Below are 22614 nucleotides of genomic sequence, written 5' to 3' on the forward strand. Positions count from 1 at the left end.
CTCACAAAAACTAAATAATATTAGGTACCTACGTCAATTAATGTTAAGTTATACCGGTTGTTACAAAAATATCCATAATGTGATTACCATTAGAGATTAGGGATGGGCCGAAATTCGGCCACGCGGGCCCTGTACGCACACCATTGAGTTTCTTCCCAAGTGTCTGATAAGCTCATGGTAAATTTCAAATGTAATTTCGCGCATAAATTCCGCAAACTCAGAACTTTTCACATGGTACAGTCAAGTACAAAGATATCGACACGACCAAAGTTACAAAAATACGTATACATGACCTTAATTTTAAGTCAACAAAGTAGTGTATACATATTTTTGTAACTTAGGTAGTATCTTTTTGTGACTGTACGGGATTAGGAAATTTAATTGGCGTCTTTAAGTGCGGTGAGTTATGTAATGACCTACGCTAGCTGAGCGGGTTGAAGCCTGTTGAAACATAGTATGAGCAGCGCTAACTGCGCGCGTCGCCTGCATAGGATTGTACCTGCACCCGCACCCGCGAAGTGCACCCGCCCCCGCTAGCGTAGGCCTCAAGGGATATTAGGAAATGTTTTTGTATTTGAGCTAGGGTGACGGCACCAATCATGGACATGTTAAGCACAGTAGTGTCCAGTAATGGACAGCAAGGATTCAATGCCTCATAGCTCACCAATCATGAACTTTACCAGTTATGATCATCAGTTATCTGCACATAAGTGCTATTAGTTTTAGAAAAAGTAGCGTCCGTTTTTAATATTGGGTTAGCGGAAAAAATATTCCATTATTGGTTCCTGCCCATGCAGCAGTCATGGGCTACTCACCCTAATTATTATAACTTTAATAATTTAAGTTCTCAGACAGGGCAAAAAGCAATTCATTCATATACGACTTTGTTTTATAGTTTTGTACCAGTTGAAAAAATAAAAATATTTATTAAAAGCTTGTTTTTTTATTCATATGGGCCAAAGTTTGTATGAATGGGAACCACTTTCGAAATCGCTAGGTATTTTATTTGACTCGGCTCGGCAGTGTACCATTTCCTCCAAATTGTCATGGAATGCTTCTTGAAGCTATGTATTTCTCTTTATTGAAACTTCAAGTGACTGCTTACATTGATTTATTTTTAAAATTAATAACTACAATAAAATAATGATTATAAAACGGAAATTCAGTTTGCAGCCAATCTACCACATCCTCATTCAATTAACTAAATGGTGATTCACTCAAATTCATATTTTGAATGTTGATTTAAATTTCACACATATCACCACCTTGCTGTTACAAGGTTCTATGTCTGCATTTCGAACACCAACAACGAATACAAAAGTCACTATGCGCAAACATGATGCAGAATATTATAGTACAGTTGACATTGATTGTCATACAGATATTACCACCAGCAGTTATAGTCTGTATTTGTCAATGGCATACTTACAAAGGGTTGTGAATTCACTGTCACAATTCCGCAGGCATTAAAACTCCGTATGAAACGTTTTATTTACAGCCAGTAGCAAATGCCTAAAAGTTTGACATTTAGATTAAATACATGTCACGCAACTTCCGTATTTGTCATTGGCGTTGAAAAGATCAGCTCTTCAGGATGTAGAGGTTTATGACATCAGTTTAATGTAGGCACGCTTGTACCACTCCTTGGGGTCTGTGTGGGCATAGTATTCGTGGAAGATGGGCTCCACAAGAGTATCGTTGGGCAGAAGCTTGTATACCTTTTCACCATAATATGTGCCGACCTGAAAAAATTAAATAACAATTTGCACTCCAAGACCAATTTAACTTCTGGAATGTCTAAATTAAAATGGTATGTTATTTCGAGTTGACCCATTGTTGATAAAAAATATAAAAGTCAACAATTAATTCAATCAATCAATCAATGTTACAAGTTAAACAAAATATGTTATGAGTTAAGAATTGATTGATTGAATTAATTGTTGACTTCTATATTTAATGCAGCCCACTAATTATTTTGACCAATAAAATAGGAATTAACTGCATAAAACAGAAAACAATGCACAACATCAAACAATCAATTTTGCCATGATTGTTAGTCATGTTTCATTAATATTGGTTCAGCAACTTTTTGAGACATTGAATTTTGAAACAACAATATTATTTATAAAATTAGTTAGGTTACAACCCACTCTAATCTTTTTAATATGACCACATTCCAGGAGGAAATAAAGAAAAACTTTCAATTTCATTAATAACAAGTAATGACACTGAAGTTTTAAAATACTTACTTCCCATCCGGGCACATCTTTCATGAGCTCTGCCTCAGCGTCACGGTTCCTGCGCAGCTGTTTAAGGTATTCCCGGTCGCGTTCCGCAAGCAGCATGGGATAAATAGCCATCTTGGCCGAGCGCATCTCAATCTCATGCTTCTTTATCTGCTTGTAGGTAAGATATTGCAGGTATAATGCTCCAGTGGTCATACCGATAAAGCCCGCAAACATGGCATATCCTGGAATCAAAAACAACTAGAATGATTCAAATCTAGAATCATAGTAGGAAAATACTATGTTATTAGATTTCGACCAACAATAATGCATGTTATGATTTTATTAAGATTGAGAGCGACATTTGGCAAATTGAGCTAGAATAAATTAGGCCAGAAACCCCTGAATATAGTGATTATTTTTATGAAAATAACAAACTGACCTAACCTACACAAAGTTACATAATAAATTTTATAAACAATAGTAAACGTTTACCGCTAAAATATTGTTTCGCAGGGATCCGTTTGTATGGAATGGGCCTGTAGCCCCCCGGAGGGGGCAAGTCCTGTTTACGAGCTACAGCACAATCCATTAGGAATTTTGTGGGATCCCACCGACTCTAGCAAATCCACAAAAATGTCAGTCAACTCAACTGATTTTGACTTTTTGTTGACAGCTGCACCGCACAGCACAGATTATGAAATTCGGGTTTTCGTTTAGTTACTGCAGAACTTCAAATAAAATAAAAACAATCGTTTCCATGGCGACAACATCATTGATAAAATAAAAAAATTTGAGCCTGTTTCGAAAGTATTGTATTTTTAAACAATAAATTGCAAATCATGAATATTCCAGAGCCAACTAGCTCTGATGCTGAGGCTCAGGCCGATATCCCTGAACCAGAGCACGAAGATGACGCCGTAAAAATAAAGGGCCTAGAACGGATCAAGTTGTATCCGAAAGTCCCTCCTGAACGCTCGGCTTATGGGAAAGGAAAGAATTTCAGCCGTCCTTGGATTTTACAGGATGGAAGACCACCTCCAGAGATAGGCAGTGAGATGAGACGCGAATATAAAATTCCAAAAAAAGCTCCTCATTCCGAAGGTAAAGCATTAATCAGATGATGGATGGAAAATTTAAAAAAAATAAAATGTTTGGAATTTATAGATCTAATTGACCACTTTTTATTTAAGGAATCCGCAAGCGAATGCTCACGGACTTCTTCTGGGAACAGATGCTGGAGGAAGTGATTGAGGAGCTCGGTTCCTCCCAACCGGTCACGGAATACTGCACTGAATACGAAGCGAATTATGTCAAAGACAATTTCGAACCCCGCAATCTAGAAATCACTGCTAATAAAGATGTAAGTTATATTGTGGTACCATCAGCCAAATAAGTGGTCTATCAATTTTTAAACAAGTTCCAAATGAATATGTCGCTAAAGTCGAACTTTCAAGTTGACAGACACGTCTATTGGCATTATTGTTTTATGACGTGCAAACAATTATCAACCTTAGGGTGGTAGACCACATATTTGGCTGATGGTACCCGCGAAGTTTCAAACTGCCCGGTGTCACAAGTAGGGCAGTGCGCACTGAGCAGGTACAGGAATTACCAGACTGGAACCAAATTTTTACTTTCAAGGACGCAGTTATAAAAGATGACAAAATATTCGCAAAGACTAGTTAGGGCTCTCAATAATTTCCAATTTTTTTCCTAGCACCATAAGCGTATATGGAGAGGGGGGGGCGTGATTTTCTAGAAGGTATAGGCTTCAGGCGCCCCTGTCCAGCGCCCTGGGCGGTTGCCCTAACGCGCCCTACCCTAAAACCGCTACTGCTTAAGTAAGGGCTAATTAGGCAATGTTTCATCAGTTATGTTTTTTCTAGATGCATTTAAAATATCCGTTGTATGGAACCGGATCCAGTGCCATCACTTATTACAGCGAGTGCATCAACAAGACAGGACCAGTAAGTTAGCATCTTAATTATATTAACCATCATCATCAGCCAGGTGTCCACTGCTGAATAAGGTCCCTTAGAATGCTACAGTGAAAGACAACTCGCCACTTGCATCCACTGGTTGCTCGCAACACTCGCGATATCGTCAGTTCACTAGTCCAGTGGGAGGCCTGACAATGTTTAATCAATCACACTCAAACTAACCGCTAATAATAATAATACCAGTATCTTATCGTCGGGTGTCACGAAAAAGTCACTAATTACCACTTAAAGTTAAGAGGGATAATCAAACTTATGCATAGCATCGTAAGGTTAACGCATTCACTGCCACCGACGCACATATGCGTTTTCGGAACTTCGCCCAGTGCCGCTGTCATATATTTTGAACGCACACGTGCGTCGGTGGCACCAGTGGAAGTCAGGTGGCAGTGATTATATTCCACTATTTTTTTTGCAGTTAGTGACTTTTGCTTATGTCACCTGACGTTATTAACTCTTCTTATTAGACAGAGACTTCCACTTCCAGTTGTATTGAGTCATCGTAAAACATGCCTCGGATATTTCACGTTATTTTTACAGGGTGAAATACTTGAAAAGTTCCGAAGATGCCAATATTTTACGAAGCCCATGGAAGAGCGGCTGGACAACGGCTGGGTGCTGTAATGAGTTTTTAAATTACTATAATGCTTTTTTAAATTTTACATTTAAAATAAAACTTTGGTCAGTACATTATTTTTTATTATTATTAAAACGCAACATAACCTACACTGGCAACTAATAATAGGAATAATTAAAATAATTGGCTTATTCCGTTTACGCGTTTCCGAGTATCCCCCACAGACTACTAAGAGACTGGCCCTAAGCGGTCTGAGGGGCTACTACGAAATTAGAAATTCGTATCGCACCGTCCATCTCACTCTTGTTTTAAATAATATAAGCGTGAGCGGGACGGCAAGACTCGAATTTCGCCCTTCGTTGTAAAGGGCCTAGTATTGCAACATAAAGCTCGGGGCACATTATAAGAGTAACAATCTCAAAGGCGAAGTAGTTAGCTATGCCCCTTAAAGTTAAAACAGTAGGTCCTCATCGTCCCAGCCCGGGGGACAGCAGGTCGGCTTGTAGCTGCTGTAGTCACCAGCAGAGTCCGTGGTGGACGAAAGCGGCGAGTTGCAGGTGTAAAGAATGCTGGTGAGGCACTCTATGGAGCGGATGCGGGATGCCGATCGGGAACTTGCAACTTCTGCAACGAATATAAAAAATATATACATTTACAACTATATACTTACCTTTACCCGCGGCACAAGGGACCAAAGCACAAAATAAGTAATAATAAGTAGTACAAGTATTGAAAGTGTGCATCGGGCTTAACACTTTTTACAGTTGGCAATATTTCATACTACGACTAGGGGCTTTGCAAGTTGGCGGGAAATTAGAATTACTTGTATATTCGGCAGTAAAGTTAAAATTGTAACTTACCAAAAAAGAAAATAACGTTGTAGGCAAAATATTTGTATACCTAATTAGTTGTGTGTTAATTACTTGTCACCACTTGACTAAAGAATAAAGGTAATAGCGACCCGCCCATAGAAAATATGTCTGTGAATCATTAAACATAATTACCACTTGATTCCCCACTGCCTCCCGACTCCGGGTGCTCAAGACGTAATTTTGCCAAAGCCTTGGCTCTAATTTTCTTCGCCTTTACCATTTTTAATCTGTGTAACTCTTCTCTCTCCTGTAAAAGTCAAAAGGTCGACAAAACTAATCGCGTACCGGGTAGGACCTTTTCACAACTTCATTGTTAGGTATGTAATAAGTTCAAGTTTCAAGGTGCATTGGATTTTTCTGTAAGGTCATGTAAACATAGCATAGTTTCAAATACATAAATAATCAATTTCGCTTTGACTTCTTAGGCAGATGTATGGAATGTTACTATAACATCAGTAGCACGAAGGTTCTACCCTTTTGCGCGATTCAGCAGGGCTACTACGAAACTCGAAGTTCGTGTCGTGCGGTCCCTCTGACACATGTTTAATACGAGAGCGAGAGGGACCGCACGACACGAACTTCGAGTTTCGTAGTAGCTCTGCAGTTTCTCTGACTGCACACATACATAATCCATAATGATTGTTCAGTCGAGAGCCACCCTTATTTTTTCTATCCGCCTACATGTAGGCCAACATAAATGAGAAGCAGAAACGTACCCTTTCAGCCATTTCCATTTGAATGTAATTCTCGGTGTTGTGTAGTTTTGGCATTATGACCTTTTCAATGCCGTTCACTTTTCTGAAATTATAAGGCCGAATTTATTCGAACAACTGCGGTAGTTTGTGCGCGCTTAATTTCATCTGAATTTGTCCAGCGGTTTATTGTGAAGGAGTAACAAACATACACACACACATACTCACTTTCTCACTGTGTGTTTATAATATTAGTATTGTGGGAGAGACTGAGAGACTATATACAACAGAGAAATCTCTCTCCAGGCGTCGGAAGTTGTGTATACCTGTATACCTATGCGTCCAAATCTGTCCGAGTTGAGAAACTTCGATGACGCGGTTTATTTTTTTATTTGCTCACTAGATGGCGCTACGAGTCGCTACAGTAGGAATAGGATTAGCTGTTCATCTTGTACCCGTACCTCAACGTCGACCGTATAGCCGTATCCAGCAGTATACAAGTGTTCCTTAGCGAAGCGAACTTGATCAGTATATGGACGGCTTCCCTGAAGGCCTTCTTGGCCTCGCCGGTGCGGTGTCCACCGGCGCCAAGCCCCGCGTAGCGCAGAGAGTCGCTGATGCCGGACTCCTCGATGGCTTGGAGCGAGACCGTGGCCACGCCGGAGATGTTCTCGGGGATGCGGCGCACGCGGACTTGGGCCTGCGTGCGGACAGGGTTAAGTACGATTTCCACTGACAGCATCGGGCCGGACGGTGGCCGAGCGCACTTTACTAGATGCCAAAGGAATTTAGAGCGTCTGCGCAGTACTAACATCACATATTTGAATGAAATTTAAGCAGCTTGCGGCCGGTCGGCACCTCGCGCGTTCAGACGCCTGCCTTGGGCTACCGTCGCGGCCGGTCGGCTCCCAGTCGGAAGACTGCCTTCGCGTCCGATCTGCTCCATTCGGCCTCTATCACGTGCCGTCGGACCCCTTTCATTCGGCTGGTCACAGGTAACCAGTAGGTCCGGAGGGACAAGGTCGGCTTCCACAGCGTGCTCGAGGAGCCGGTGCCATGCTGCGGCAGCCTTATTGTCTATCGCAGTTGGAATCACGACCTTTTTACCCATTTCTGCCACACGGTATGACTAGAAAGAGATGGTGAATGCGACCGGCCGTTAAGAGCGTTTATACCTGCTGAGACTTACATATTAAGAAGAGTTCTATCAGACCACATTTTTATTTTTCATTAAATTTTTATGGAATAATCAAGAAAAACTAACAAAAATGCAACGTTGCCAGCTCAACAGGTATACGCTCTTAAATCCGTTTATGCACCGCGATCGCTAACATCGAAATATAAGTTTGTTACCGGTGCCAGCAGGGCTACTACGAAACACAAAACTCGAAGTTCGTGTCATGCGGTTTCTCTGACACTTATACTATTTAATACGAGAGCGAGAGGGACGGTACGATACGAACTTCGAGTTTCGTAGTAGCCCTGCAGAGCTAACTTCAATTTCAAGTTAGGTACTTTAGATATTTAGTGTGCTGACGAATGTGGCTTCAGAATAGAGATTTAAAATAAAGTACCTACATGGGTCAATCAGGTATTAGTGCACTACTAAGCTGTTTGAGTACCTAACAATCTTATTAGGCCCTGGTCTCCAGCGTAACCCTGTTTAAACCTATTTACCTGTCCAATATTTTCAAGCACCAGCGCATTAGATTCTCCATTAGTAAACTTTATAGCCGCCAGCGATATATACGCCTCTCTCAGCGTGTGTCCAAGGATGCCCTGCGTGATTGACAAGTCGGAGGCAGTCTGACGCCCCCTGAACCTCAAGGCTTCGGTCTTCCGCTTGAGAAGCTCATGCCCTCTGTGTACCAACTCCTGGCGGCGTTTGATCTCCCGAAGCATAAACAGGGACGCCGTAGCGGGGTAGCGATCGGTTGTGTTCATTTCGGTGATTAACTTCGTGACGTATCTTTCAGTTTTTTCGTATTTATGACAAGTGACAGCAGAGACATCTCATGTCATGCTGATCATGAAGTGTTTTTGGAGCCTGTACAAAGAATATCTTGTAGAGGTTGGTTTGGTTTAAAAACATACCTAAATAAAATACTGCTACGCGACGTTCGCACCTTTAAAATTAAAGTGAAACAATTTTATATATTCACATAAACTTTAAATTAAACACAATCTGGTTGAATTTTAAAATGAAAAAAAAAAATGTAATTATTTAATTTTAAAGGTGAGAGTTGTTAAAACAAAGCTTGATGTGTATAGTGTATACTCAGTATTATTATAGGTACTAACTCGTTACTACCTACATACTAACACCATATACTAATTAGTACGAATAAAGCAGACAGTTTCTATACGTCCGCCTGTTTGCGCTGGTCTTTTGTGACTTCCATCTGATACGTTGACTATCGTGAACTATATAGGGCTATACCTTAGATAATGGCTATGTACAGGCTTATCCAAGTTGATGCGATTTACATAAAAAAAAACAATTATTTAGGAAATATAATGTAGTTTTATTATTATTCTTTTTATAATGATTTTTACATTTCATAAATGTACTCTTTATTCTTAAAGCAGTCTGTTACCCTAACTATTAACTAAAGTTTCGACCACACGACTACTCTAAATACGCTGCCGCACGGTAAACGCAGTGACGTGACGCGCCGCGCGTCACGTTTTTGTCGCGTACCTATCCACACTGCTGCTAAAAAAAGCTGACGCACCTTGAATTATGTTGCATCAAAATCATAAAAGTAATCAAGTGGGTAACTAAATCGCGTTTCTATGGACGCGACCATTTGACGCAAAGAACGCAACTTTCTTGTAAAAGCAGTTTTTTTAAGAATAGTACTTCAAGATGTAATATAATAAGTATAGCAGTGGTCATGAAATATAATTTTAAGTAAATTAAATAGTTGTTGATAGGATTGTCAAGCTTGACATTCAATGAAAATTCATTGCGGATGTGTACTTTAAGCACATGTCTGGAAGGTACGTACGTTTCAACAAAGTTACGCATGAGCCACGTCACTGTGCAATTTACGGTGCGTTAGTGTATTTTAAACAGTGGTGTGATCAAACCTCAACCAATCCTTATACTACCGTCATATTAATTACATATCTATACAATCGGTGGAAACGCACAACGTTAAGGCCGAGCTAAGTCAGAGCCATACTACGGAATACTTGCTAGAAGCAATTATCACAGTAGAGATTGGCCTTCCTCGGACCAAACGTTGTTATCTAGTTCTCAACTCTCCTGCCAGTAGTTATAGTTGCCAGTTGGGGGAGGTACAGGCATGGGGGGTCCATTAGGGGGCGGTACCGCTCCTGATCCATATGGCGACCCCTGTGGGGATCCATAACGAGGTCTGAACCACGGTCTACTCGTGTACTGGTACTGGTTATTCGCGTAAGCTGCCATATTCTGTCCTGTAGCGTTTGGGTAAGGATTTTGAGGGTCTGAGTAGGAGGGAAAGCCACGTTAGGCATGTTTGGCAGATTGGCTGCAGGGTATGATTGATTGGGTGCTGGTGTTGTTGAAGGTGAATAATTTGTTTGGGCAGCTTGGGGCGTCGTCGCTGGCGCGTAGGTTTGCGCGGTGGATTGTGGGTTAGAACCATTTGCAGGCTGGTAAGTAGCTGGGGGCTGCGAAGTGGTCGTCTGGTTCACGTTGTAAGTAGGGGTTTGTGGGTTACTGCCGTTTGTGGTGTAACTTTGCTGTGTCTGTTGATTCGCTGCCGTGAACGTCACGGTTTGCGTCCCCGTGCCGTCGGTTGAAAAGCTCTGATTCTGAACTGTCGCGCCAGTTAATGTGTAACTGTCTTGTGATGATGACGTTATGTAATTCGTCTGGTTGGTAGTTCCGTTGCCTTCGTTTTCAGCGGGGGCTGTTGATTGGCCATTCCCGGTGTTCGCTGGAGGATTCGCGCTCTGATTGGTCGGAACTGTATATTGCACTGGGTTATTAGTCGGTACGGTTATGGCACCTGAATTCGTTTGCATCATGTACTGAGCCGGCATTCCGGCGTACTGCGAAGTGGGGGTTAGGTAGGTGGAGTTTTGGGGCATTATTTGGTGCACGGGTGGTTGGGTTTGTTGGTTGGTTATTGGTGAAGCCGGGGGAGGCGCTTGGACCAGCGGAATTGTCCCGGAGACATTTGTTAACTGCTGACTAGCTAGAGCTGCGTTCAACTGTTGTGCTGACAGCTGTGTGTTCAAATTGATCCCTGCCGGCATGTAATGGGAGTTCTGGGGTAGATTCATCTGCATCAGCGGCATGTTGTATTGGACGCCATTTGGCATGGTCAGCTGGTTTGGTTGCATAACGGTCACGTTTTGTCCAGATTGCAGCACTTGCTGCCCTATGAATCCTGGAGGTAGACCACTTTGCACTAAGTTTTGCTGGTTCGCGGTATCATGTACACTTGGCTGTTAGGCTGGCCTATCATGGTGGGCATTTGGCTGATGTTCAGGGGATTCTGTAGCACAGTCATGCCGGGTGGAACCGTTATCATTTGAACGTTCTGCGTCGCGCTTTGTATCTTGTTGCCTGTTAAGTCTTGCTTGTCTTTACTCTGGATCTGTATGGCATTTCTGTCTATCTGTCGTATGAACATGCCGGTGCCGTCTTGCGTCACTCCGGATCCCGATACGCTGGAAAGAGAAGAGTTAAATTAAAGTGCGATACCGAAGAGAAGAGAATGACATGGTTTTTATCATGTTAGTCTGAAAAGCACAAAACCCTTTGATGAAACTTGCAACAATAGCGTAATTTGTCACCGAGTTCCAAACAAAAAGGACCCAAAACGTTGGAAATTAAAAAGTACCTGTAGTCTACACAAAGTTTTAAGTTATAAAATAATATATATTGTTCCAATTAGTTCGTATCAACTCGTGTGGCTGCTGTAATGTACGTCAAAGTTATTTAAGTTCTGGAAATGGTACAGTCGACACGTTGCATAAATATCTGATACGACTCTCTAGGGCCGGAAGGACGTGTCATATTTTTGCACGCTAGATATTAATGCTGGTGACTGTACCAGTTATGAATAGAAATCGCGAACACAAATTTCCTAAAGATGAATTTGGGTCGATCAACTTTTTCCTGTCACTCTTTGCTATAGTTACGGTCTTCTGAGTCACTCTTTAAAACTAAATTTCGAGTATTAAAATTTGCCAAACATGCATTTTTGTGTTAGTTTTAAGCCTCTTCTGTAATTGATCATCTAGAAAAAGCATGTTATAGTGACATATATATAATGTGACACAACATTTCTTCTATTAAACTGTACTACTTTTGTCCCCTCGCTGACGGGACAAAATAACAGCAAGAAATAGTTGAAGCACCCATTTAAGGAATATTTTGAAAGCAATACCTGCAGATAGGGCCGGATTTAGGGGAGGGAAAACGGGACAACAGCCCCTGGGCCTCCACAAAAAAGGGGCCCCAACAATAGAGACATCGGATTTTTTATTTTTTCAAATTCCGATGATTAAACACTAGTAACCAACTATATTTGTTCACTTCAATCAGGCAATCAGTAAAATATCAAAATCTCAAATGGCCCTCATTTTATTTCCTCCACACCTCTAAATCCGGCCCTGTCTGCAGAGAATTAGCTTAATTATAAAAAATAAAATGCACGGTAACTAGCGGACTGAAGTATCTAAGTATTAATAACCAAACACACGGTTGGCTTTCTGTTTGAGCTCTCCTTGACAAAGGACCACAGATTGGGTTGAAACATGTAGGTATCATACCTTGGCTATTAACACAAGAGTAACCCGTGTATTTTATTTTGATAATTATGCCTGTCTCAAGGTAGTTTTAATTAAAAGATAATTTCCTTACTTCGTCTGTTGCCCCGAAGACACGTGTATTATAGTTCCGTGGGCTGGATTGATTTTCATCCCCATGCTAACCACAGTGTTGTCTCTAGCTACAAAAAGAACAAGCTATTTTAACCTTAAAATCAATACGCCATGCTTCATTACGCAAAATGCCGCTACGCTATCCACAGGTGTTCTCTTGGGCTGCGGTTAGTTAAAAACAATAAATTAGATAGAAAAAATCAGCTGACGCCAAAAATTAGCTGATGCTCCTTCCGCAAATCTGTGGACAAATATATTATTCAACTTCCCGTCCGCCATCTATTTGCTGTAAAATCTTATCTAAAAACTAAACGCATGCTTTTGTCGCATCCACTTTTTTGATCGACCATAATACCACCAGCACCAATATCTGACAGAGCTAGAGCAGAGAGTAGTAAGCCGGGTAGGACGTGTCAGGTATATTTGTAAGCTCCGCTATGGCAGATATTAATGCGGGTGACTGTACTCTTCGCTTTGCTCATTCACGCATTTTACGCTTGGCACAACTGTGTATTGATGTTAAATCCAGCAGACTGAAACAGCAAGGTTACTACGAAATTCGAAAATCGAAGTATCGTACCGTCCCGCCGACAGTTATATTATTTAACACGAGAGTGAGAGAGACGGTACGATACGAACTTCGGTTTTCGAATTTCGTAGTAGCCCTTCAGATTTCTGCTCAACGCGTCGCAATCGCATTCACAATCTCTTTCTGCAGCCTTTTTTAACGTTTTGACGACCAGAAATAGAGATAATAGTGAGACAGCTCAGATGACTACCTGAAAAAGTATTGTATCCTATACTAGAATTAATAACAAGTTGATCACGAATGACAAAAGGGTATAAAGTTACTAATGTTATTTTTTAAAAATACAGTACTTCCTTGCGAGTGATTGATACCAACATTTCTTTCCCCCACAAAATAAAATGAAATTACGCGATTTAAAATTTAACCACGTATAATTGTAAATTTAAGTATTTCAACGGCAATACATATAGTTCTGTATTTATTTTTCTTTACATTTACCACCACATATTTAATGAAACTTTTTTGTCTGTTACCACCGAGAAATGTCAGGATTCCGGAATTATTAATTAAAGTATGGCACGCTTTTAAAAGTAAATAAATGCAAAACAGTAGGAAGACATTAGCTTAAAAAAATGGACAGGTAACATTGAACATTCTAGATAGTCGACAGCCTGAGCGAAGGTCACACAAACAACAACCTGGATGCTCAATATCGAAAAAAACTAAAAAGTTTTTTGAGCGAATTGCAGCGCTGCTAATTTTAAAGTTTACGTACAGCCAAAGAAACTGAATCGCTTACCTTTGTGCTGCTGATGTCATATTGACATCCCATACATCTGCCAAGAGAGGCCAAGAGTTTCCTCGATTGTACCATCAGCCAAATATGTGGTCTACCACCCTTAAGTTGAGAATCGTTTGCATGTCATAAAACAATAATGCCAATAGACGTGTCTGTCAACTTGAAAGTTCGACTTTAGCGACATATTTATTTGATAAGAACTTGTTTAAAAATTGATGGACCACTTATTTGGCTGATGGTACATACCAAGGTCGAAATTTTTCAAGGTGCATGTCACATTGACATGGCATAGTACATCCTATCAAAGAAATCATCCGGAATTGTATTGTACAAAAGTTCCACCTTGATTCGCGATTCAGTTTCTTCAACAAGGTGTGCCATGGCTATTCTCGTTAATAATTCTGGATTCACAGCAGTAAGCTACATGACAAGAGCAAGAGATCTTCATAAATAAAACTCCTTTGTTCGGGCGCTGGTGTTAATTCCAAATCAAAGAGAACCGATGTGACACCAGTTTCGCAGTCGTCCTAACATACATGCAAAACGCATGTGCCGAAAACTGAAGCTCTGGAGATCTGGAAGAAATGGCTGAAGAGTTAATCAAGAGTTGCTTTCTTGAAAATGTTGACGCTGACGCTTCCAGGCGAGACTAAATAAAAAATAACGCTGCCGGAAACAAACCTACGCATCGCTTCAAGACAAACAAACGCCAAAGTAGGAATGATTTACGCAACAAGCTAATGAAATAAGGAAAGAACGTTCATCATCATATCAGCAATAGGACATCCATTGTTGTCTTAGAGCAACGCGGGCTTCCTACCGGAAGGGAGTAATAGCCTTAGCGGTAGATTACCTTTAAAATAGTTCTGGCGTTTGTTGCGGGGGGAAATGTGCACACAAGTGCAGTTCCGCACACTTACGTTAACACATAAAAAAAACCAATACTGATGACTCAAAACTCACACATTGACAGTAACATTAAGTTGTTCATGCGAAAAGTCGGTTATCGCTTGACCGATCCGAAATTTGTACGGATTAGCGGACTCGATGTTGGTAAACGAATCCGACAATAATGTACGACTTTGTTGTTTAAATGTAATTAAATAGCAATAATACGATAACAATTTACTTACATGTGAAATGTAACACTATCTTTTTGCTTGCAAGCTTGATGACTCTTGAGATCTCTTTTTACAGCAGAAAACTGAACAATTCGGCATTTTTAGCACTGCAGCGTTCACTCGCGCGACTCGATTCGGTCTAGCTAGTTTGAAATCAGAGCGCGCTTGTTTTATAAAATTCGTATGCCCAGTTGGGCTTGTACTTTGACAGAGGGGAACGCGGCGAATGGCTACTCCCTTCCGTCTATGTCCGTAGGAAGTCCGCGTTGCTCTAAGATTGTTGGACGTAGGCCTCCCCCATAGACCTCCAGTAGCTGCATCTAACGTGACCCTGCGGCTTTAACCAGGTCATGAGTTCGGAAAGAACGTTAATGACAAGGAACCAAGGGTTTCGCCCGCTAATTATTGAAACAGGGTCGGACAAGTTGGGTATCCGTTCATTTCGCCACTAACGTTTGGCAACGTGATTCATTTCGCAAACTCTAAAACTGTGACTATTTCAGGATTTATTTTAGGGTCATCGTGTAGAACCCTTTAGGTTAGGTTAGATTAGCTTTTATAAAAATCCTGAAATATTTACAGTTTCAGAAATATTAAACAGTTGCGAAATGAATCAGGTTGCCAAACGTTAGTTGCGAAAAATTAGTGAACCGACAAGTTGATATATGGATGACCGCGGGACTTGTGGCCTAATCAAGGTACGAGATTCTTTAGGCCAAAAATCATTCAACAATCGCATGCAAGACTCGACGCTTATTCTGTCAAGGTAATAGTGGTACTAGGCCTCGCTTCTTTAATAGACGCCAATTCCTTAATTAAATGAACTAGTACCTAAACATATCAGAGAACCGTAGGGGGAGGCATTTTTTCTAAAGTTTATAGATGCGACGCGCATTGCATTTTGCTAAACAGGCAAAGAACTGTACCACTACCATGAGTTTACAGTGACCGTACTCGATAGCGACGGCGTAAATTATTTGTATGGAGGAGAATTGTACAGCGCCTCTACAAATAATTTACGCCGTCGCTATCGAGTACGGTCACTGTAAACTCATGGTAGAGGTACTGAAAAGTTATTGTTTCTCTAACCAGTGGCGGGACGCTACGAGCCCCACCAACGCTTTCTGATCGTAAAAAATATCAATTTAGATAGAAGCGTGAAAATATTTTTCAATTCAATGTCAGCACAATATTCCAACCACAAAACCAACATGAAACCGCCGCTAGAGAAAGAGATGGTATAAAAAGACGAAGCATAATGTTTTATTTAATACCATAAACCGGAGGCACATCATGGGCCGGAAAAAAAAAAACAGTCAGCGCAACATGCAAGCTGTTCCAGTATCAGATACCAACAGTTCCAGACAGGAAAATTCCGCTCAATTTCTACAACCTGTGAAAGAAGATTCTTATACGTGATTCAAAGTTGTTAAAATGGTTTCATGCAAAATAAAGTAACACCGCAGCCGCTGAAATGCAGGAAATATTTTTCGACGCTCCACACTCGTATGTTGAAGGCAGATCTATGAAGGAAATGCTTAAATTAGAAAAAGGTTTTTTTTTTAATCCGCTGAAGAGTCCTCTGCTGGGCCATTGACTTCCAAACACTAAATTAGTAGACAACTAAATCTAAAAGTAAAATAAAAAATAAAACAAATATAATTACGCCATTATGGTTAGTTACGCAAATCTTTTAACGTTAACATTAGTCAAGCAGAAGCAAATAATAAGTTTTTTTGAATAACATTAAAAATTATACTACATAAAACAACAACAACTCTACGCCAATTGCAACGTTAGTCGAAACTAGAATTTCGCCACTAATCTTAAATTATTAAATGAAATTAAACAACAGCGTTTAACATTTTATACCGAAAGCATTATCATGTGATGTGATTTCCATTTCCATTTCAAGGTTAAATGAAAGTAAAGTACGATGAAGTTTTGAAATCGGTTAATAAAAAGACGTGAATATTGCCTTTCTTCTAGAGCGCTGTAACACAGCTTTAATTTTGTAACTAAGTAGCTTCATTTGCCTTTGTCTATCAGTGTTACAAGAGAGCAGCTATTTTAACATGCTGGTTGTTTGCCGAAATTTAGGTGTCAGTCTTCTCCCATCTCTATTGAAATGACACGGAATCAGCTTTAGCCGATTTAATAACGCTATAACTAAGCGCGAAAATGACGTCGATCGGCTCGGCCGACGGGAAACGTCGTATCGCGAATTTTTTGATCAGTTAAAGACGATTCCGCGTCGATAGGTGTGCGGGGAGACCCTTAGTCTGCGAAACTATTGAATCGGTTCGGAATTCTGGTTTAGTTTAGCGAAAAAAAATAGCATTATAAATACTAGTGAGAGAAAGAACTACCGGTTTCGGCTAAAATGTTTAATTTCGGCGTTCGTGAATTGTCGCAAGTTTTTTGACTAACTTAGGGTAAGTTCATAGTTTGAGGCATCAAAAAATATATACATATAATAAATAAATACTTAAGTATTATTATTTTATATCAACTTTAATAATAAATTTCATATAGCACGACGAATCAAGTGCTTCTATATTACATGTCTAAATAAGTTTCGGTTTCCGCCTACACTATGGCCGAGGTGAAAGATTCGGTTTTGATTTAGACTGTAAATTCTATTGCCATTAGACAATAATAAATACGAAGTAGACAATATTGACGCAAATTTATTCGCTTATTAATCAATTGAGTTAATTACATCAATTAGATATAAAAAGAAAACGCTATTGCCACAACATCAAATCGTCAATATACCTGCGGCCGCCGTCCAAGAGCGGGAGTCTCTCGTCGAACTTTTGTCCTGGCTTACATGTGACCTGCGCGTTACATAACACTTTCAATACACATAAATTCAATACAAAAACACATGCAAACCCCCAAAAAAAGTCCATCCAAAAATCGTGTTTTAAAGTGCTTCTGAAGAATTTAATCAGGCGCCCAACCTCTTTTTAGACGCATCTGCAGTATTTTGCTTTTCGGAGGCTAAAGCTGGACAGGAGTGGAATTTGGAAACAGTTTTCATTCCCTGACCGGAACGGAAGAAATAATTCAAGCAATTTTCCCAAGATCTGGCAACTCTTGGATTTTTGTGGCGTTGTCCGCTGCCGTCGTTGTATGTTTTAGTGATATTTGTAGAAATAACATTTGAAGCTTTAATTTATTAACGCCAATTCAGACGTCAGATAGGTCAAACAAGTAAAATAATTTTAAGTAATCTGTGACATTTTCCACAATTTTTCTTTTCTTTATAAACAATTCATTTAGGATATATCGTAGTTAATTCTGCAAATATATGTTTACCAAAGACATAAAATCTTGATCTTAACATTGTATCCGACAACGAATGGCTTAATACTCATTCAACATTAAATTGCAAATTTTTAGGTCTTCCGTAACATCTGAAAAATAATATTATTCGAATCAAATTGTTCATTATTGTATTTATTTTAAAACTTACCCTGCAGGAGCAATAGGTCTCAATTGCAGTTGGCTCGGAGTACCATCGGATAGTCTTTTCTGGCCGCGACTTTCTTGGCCTATATTTTTCGTTGGCGTGGATGCATTCTGAAAATATTTTAGAATCTTAAAGGTTTTATTTACAAAATTATTCACATTTATCACTTTACTGAGAAGGTTACTGTCATTTTAATATTAACTGTTAATGAAGTTTGAAATTAAACACTTTTTTTTTCTTCTTTTTTTTTTTAAGTTCCCAATCCGCACTGGGCCCGCGTGGGAACTATGGCCCAAGCCCTCTTGTTCTGAGAGGAGGCCTGTGCCCAGCAGTGGGACGTATATAGGCTGGGATGATGAAGTTTGAAATTAAACACATCGCAGTAATCACCAAAGCGACGCCTCATAACATAATTTATTTTCAAACCACATTTTTTTTTATTTACATTGCATCGTCTCGCTTGAAATAATCAAAAACATATTTATAGTTAAAGGTCACATTTGTTTTGATAGATATCCTAATAAGCGTCCATCCCATTCTCCCTCGCTTGTTTGTTAGCAAAAGATAGGTAATTGTACCTATTTCCGCCAAAAAAAAAACCTAGCATGCTAAGCATCATGTGTCGAAATTCTCTGATCAGAGTTAAGGGTGCAATGGCTTAAGAAAGTACAGTCCATAGCAGGTAAGTGTAAACGCTGACCGTTTATTTCTGCGCATGTCACAGTCCAAGAACACAGTATGGCCATAAGTAACCTTCTCAGTCGTATTAATGCTAGTGTGGCGTGGCGGTGATAACAGCGTGAAAATACAGCTAAAGAACGACCACCAACGATTTAGGGGTTAATAAATTAATCTAAAACAGTGAGAGACGACTAGTGATGCGACACAGAGAACAAGCAAACCTATAACCTAGAAAGAAAAATAATTAGTGAAAGATAACCTATGAACCATGGCAAATAACCTTAACCGTGAAGCATGAACTGAGTTAAAAGAAAAAAAAAGTTGTTATAGTAGCCTAGGATATCTTAGACGCGTAAAGGAGACATTAAGAGGCAAGGATTTTAGTGCCAAACCAACAGTTTGGTTTGAGTTTCAACCTGTTATGGTCAAAAAACTATTTTAGGACAGTTTTCATTCGATTACCGTTTTATGTTTCTTAAATTCTGTCTGTGAAAAATTATACTAAAATTTTGGTCTTTACCTAGTTAATTTCAGTTTCTGTATTGGCCGAAAGTGAGCTGAGACTGACGCCGAAGATTCAGTATCGGTTTCGGCCAAAAATAATTTATTGATAGACACTAGTTCTAGCACGTGAGATGCAATGAGCCTTTAGCCTTTCTGTTAGGGCCTACCCTAGGTGATGCGGTTTGTACGGAGCGGGTGGACCGGACGCCTACATTGAAAAATAGTAATGAGCACTCTTGCGCAGCGTTAAGGATTTTACCTGCACCCGCACCCGCAGGCGTGCGCCCGCGAAGTGTACCCGCGCCAGATAGGGTAGACCCTTACAGATTTATAAATATGTACCAAGATAATATCAGACCAAGGTATTGTGTTAAACTGGTGGCCTGAAAATATGTCAAATGTCATCCTTCACACGTTTAAGATTCTGTATAGGGCTTATGTTGGATCTATGAGTAAAGCCAGGTGTAAGGTGATTGCACGACATAAAGTATTATAATGCTCACGGATAGAACCTGCGGTGCCGACGCCTGTCCGGTCGATATTATATTAATCAAAGAACCACTGCTCACTATGGGCTGTTGGCAATACGTAAAAACTTGTATGTAGATGACATTGTAACTTGTGACTCTTTAGTAGATTGATATTATAACTTGCAAATCTATCTTAAGTATCTTAACATTCTAATTGAGTAAGTTTTCTAGTTAAGGCACTCAAACTTATTTATATAGGACCATTTTCGTCAATAGAAAGTAATAGAAACATAACATAAATTCTATCTTCAAAATACTGTTTCTAGTAAAATAATGCAGAATTGCACGCAGTTCAGTCATAAAATGACCTACAATTGGGCATTTCTCAAAGAGGTTTTATATTTCATTCTCAACTCGAATTTGCAAAAAAAATGCCAACAGGTGTTTAAAACTAAACCTAAATGTCCATATGAAAAACTTTCTTCTTTACTACTATAATTCTTTGGTATTAAAAAAAAATTTCCATACAGAAGAATTTCAGGAAACTTTGTCAGTTAGGTACAGTTTAATTTGATAGCTGTGTTTTTTTGCAAATCCCGAGTCGAAAAAAGGAAAGCAATCTTTTGATAAATGCCCATTCAGATTTTGAGGAGACAACTAACATACATGACTTGTATTGTTTTACCTTTTGATTGAGCTGCATGATTGTGCCTGTTGCCTGTAGCTGCTGGAACTGGGCTGCTGACAGGGGCAAGGAGGTTTGTGGCAAGCCACCGGCCGGAGCAATCTGGTAGTAAGAGATTTAGTTTAGTTACGTATTGGAGGAAGAAAAACTATATTTGCAATCCCCATGTCTTTGTCTAATGAGCTTGGAATCGGAAACCTGTTTCTGTGTCTTTTTGTAAAAAAGAATTGGATCAAGATAAACAGAGATTCCGATTATGAACTGTGAATATGTTGGTTAGACTATTGGTCAGAATAGTTGTTTTTTTCCTCCTGATTTATGGTTTTTGGCATTATTACATTGCAAATCATCACAAGGTCTATGAGGGAGGCCTGTGTCTAACAGTGGATGTCTTATCATTAATATGATGATGAATCATCACAAAACTATCATTTCTTAATAACTGTTGGTTAGAGTTTTCAGGTTATAACTTAGATTGTTATGGGCTGTTCCACCCATTGATTAATTTTATTTGACAATGACGAGATGACGAGAGATGGCATTACATTTATCCATCAGTTATCTTTTAACCAGTGGATGGTGAAACAGAAAGTTAATTATTGATTTATGCTTTACTCCATTAATTTTATTGTTATGATTAAATTAAAATATTAAGTTAATTAGGCTGCTATTTGAATTTAACTTTAGATATTATCCTAGAACCATTAGCTTACCGAAACATATTGCTGTGGCTGTAAGTTCTGTAGCCCTTGATTGGCCGTCAAATCTTGCAGATGCTGATAAGGTATCAACATTGTCTGTGACCCAGGCATGGCCCATTGCACCGTATCCGCTCCTTGAATATGATACTTTACATCTTTATCCCCTTTATCCGTACTGTACAATATCTTCTGACAAGAATTTGTTCCTTGCGCTGCACATACTACCGGTGTTGCTGTGGCAGAGCTAACCGTAGTTGTATCTGAAGAAGTCAAACTAGCTTGAGGAAATGAATACCCGTTTGGCAATATCATAGACATGGAAGACGGCACACCACTCAGACGCAACTGTGTCACATTAACCGGCTGCATACTAGATAAATCTACAATCTGCGTCCCTCCAAAATTATGTTGCTGCAAATGTCCAAGGTGCTGGGCAATAGGCAAGTGTGAAAAATTGGCATTTGATACTTGAACTCCTGGTTGGACTATAGGTATTAATTGACCATTTTCTTGGTTCAGGACATACTGTTGCTGAGGTTGAAGAAGTTGTAGTACTGTTGGTTGACGGACTGTCATTAGTGGCGTAGTGGCTGAGGCAACACTAACAACAGGGGGGATGACTGATTGGTGTGCTGGGGATGTCAATGTTGTAGGAGTAGACAACGCCACGGTGGCGACAGGGGGTGGAACGGGCGGGGGCGCCGTTGTTGTCGTCAAAGTAGGCGGAGGCACATTCAATGGCGGCGGCGGACCCCCCGCCTGCGCTGCACTCCACTGCGCCAATTCAGCTCGTATAGTCTCAATTAGATTCAACGCCAACGATCGCGCAGCCGCCAAAGCTTCTGATCTTGTGTGATGCAAAGCCAAATGCAAAGGCTCGAATTTCTCACTTTTCAACACAGCTAACACTCCAGTTTCCGACCGGATGTATTCTATATTTGTCCCATTCTGAAACACAAAAGACTTAATAGAATTTGGCCTCATTAAAACAAGAAATCTGACGAGACGAAAACAGTAACATACTGGTCCAAGAATACGCCCTTTGATGTCGAAAGCGGCCGGTGCGTTGTCCAGACCTATGTACACTTTTTCAATTAATCCTCCAGACATAGTTTCCGTCGATTAACGTTAGATTTTACTTCAGAATCATTAATTTCAAGTAAGAAAGCATCTTTCAAGATGAAGCGGACGCAACTCGACTCGATGCAAATTTGACGTTTCGTCTGTTTTTTAAATATTTTTCAACAGTGTTGCTAGAGGGCACAGACAACTTGATTATTCATCTTTTTATCAAATTGACCAAGACAAAACGATTTCGTTGTTGTATTGTTTTCTTCAATGTAATCTAATTAAAACTGAAACACTATACTTTAATTGCAATTTTTGTATAATCT

The 22614-nt window shown here is 39.9% G+C and overlaps 4 protein-coding genes across 4 annotated transcripts; 1 reads left to right on the forward strand and 3 right to left on the reverse strand.

Moving 5' to 3' along the window:
* Positions 1-1094: 1094 nt before the first annotated feature.
* Positions 1095-2898, reverse strand: LOC141439883 (NADH dehydrogenase [ubiquinone] 1 alpha subcomplex subunit 13-like). Its single transcript, XM_074104306.1, has 3 exons — positions 2721-2898; positions 2250-2470; positions 1095-1742 (listed from the first exon to the last, which is right to left on the reverse strand). Exons 1-3 carry the CDS (start codon positions 2815-2817, stop codon positions 1605-1607), a joined length of 456 nt encoding a protein of 151 aa, XP_073960407.1. The 5' UTR covers positions 2818-2898; the 3' UTR covers positions 1095-1604.
* Positions 2899-2967: 69 nt separating this feature from the next.
* Positions 2968-4860, forward strand: LOC141439882 (uncharacterized). Its single transcript, XM_074104305.1, has 4 exons — positions 2968-3329; positions 3419-3588; positions 4115-4195; positions 4766-4860. Exons 1-4 carry the CDS (start codon positions 3068-3070, stop codon positions 4847-4849), a joined length of 597 nt encoding a protein of 198 aa, XP_073960406.1. The 5' UTR covers positions 2968-3067; the 3' UTR covers positions 4850-4860.
* Positions 4861-5052: 192 nt separating this feature from the next.
* LOC141439884 (V-type proton ATPase subunit D 2-like) lies at positions 5053-8310 on the reverse strand. Its single transcript, XM_074104307.1, has 5 exons — positions 8044-8310; positions 6828-7066; positions 6391-6472; positions 5807-5921; positions 5053-5426 (listed from the first exon to the last, which is right to left on the reverse strand). The coding sequence occupies exons 1-5, from the start codon at positions 8308-8310 to the stop codon at positions 5254-5256; spliced, it is 876 nt and encodes a 291-aa protein (XP_073960408.1). The 3' UTR covers positions 5053-5253.
* Positions 8311-8873: 563 nt separating this feature from the next.
* LOC141439874 (uncharacterized) lies at positions 8874-22436 on the reverse strand. The gene is given in 10 exon segments (XM_074104295.1): positions 8874-9840; positions 9843-10790; positions 10793-11034; positions 12233-12320; positions 17480-17541; positions 18183-18289; positions 19868-19939; positions 20520-20621; positions 21233-22168; positions 22244-22436. Coding segments are annotated over 10 exon segments (2856 nt in total). The 5' UTR covers positions 22331-22436; the 3' UTR covers positions 8874-9628.
* Between the last annotated feature and the right edge of the window lie 178 nt (positions 22437-22614).

The sequence above is a fragment of the Choristoneura fumiferana genome, chromosome 21 (assembly GCF_025370935.1).
Source record: "Choristoneura fumiferana chromosome 21, NRCan_CFum_1, whole genome shotgun sequence".
NCBI classification, from domain to species: Eukaryota; Metazoa; Arthropoda; class Insecta; order Lepidoptera; family Tortricidae; genus Choristoneura; species Choristoneura fumiferana.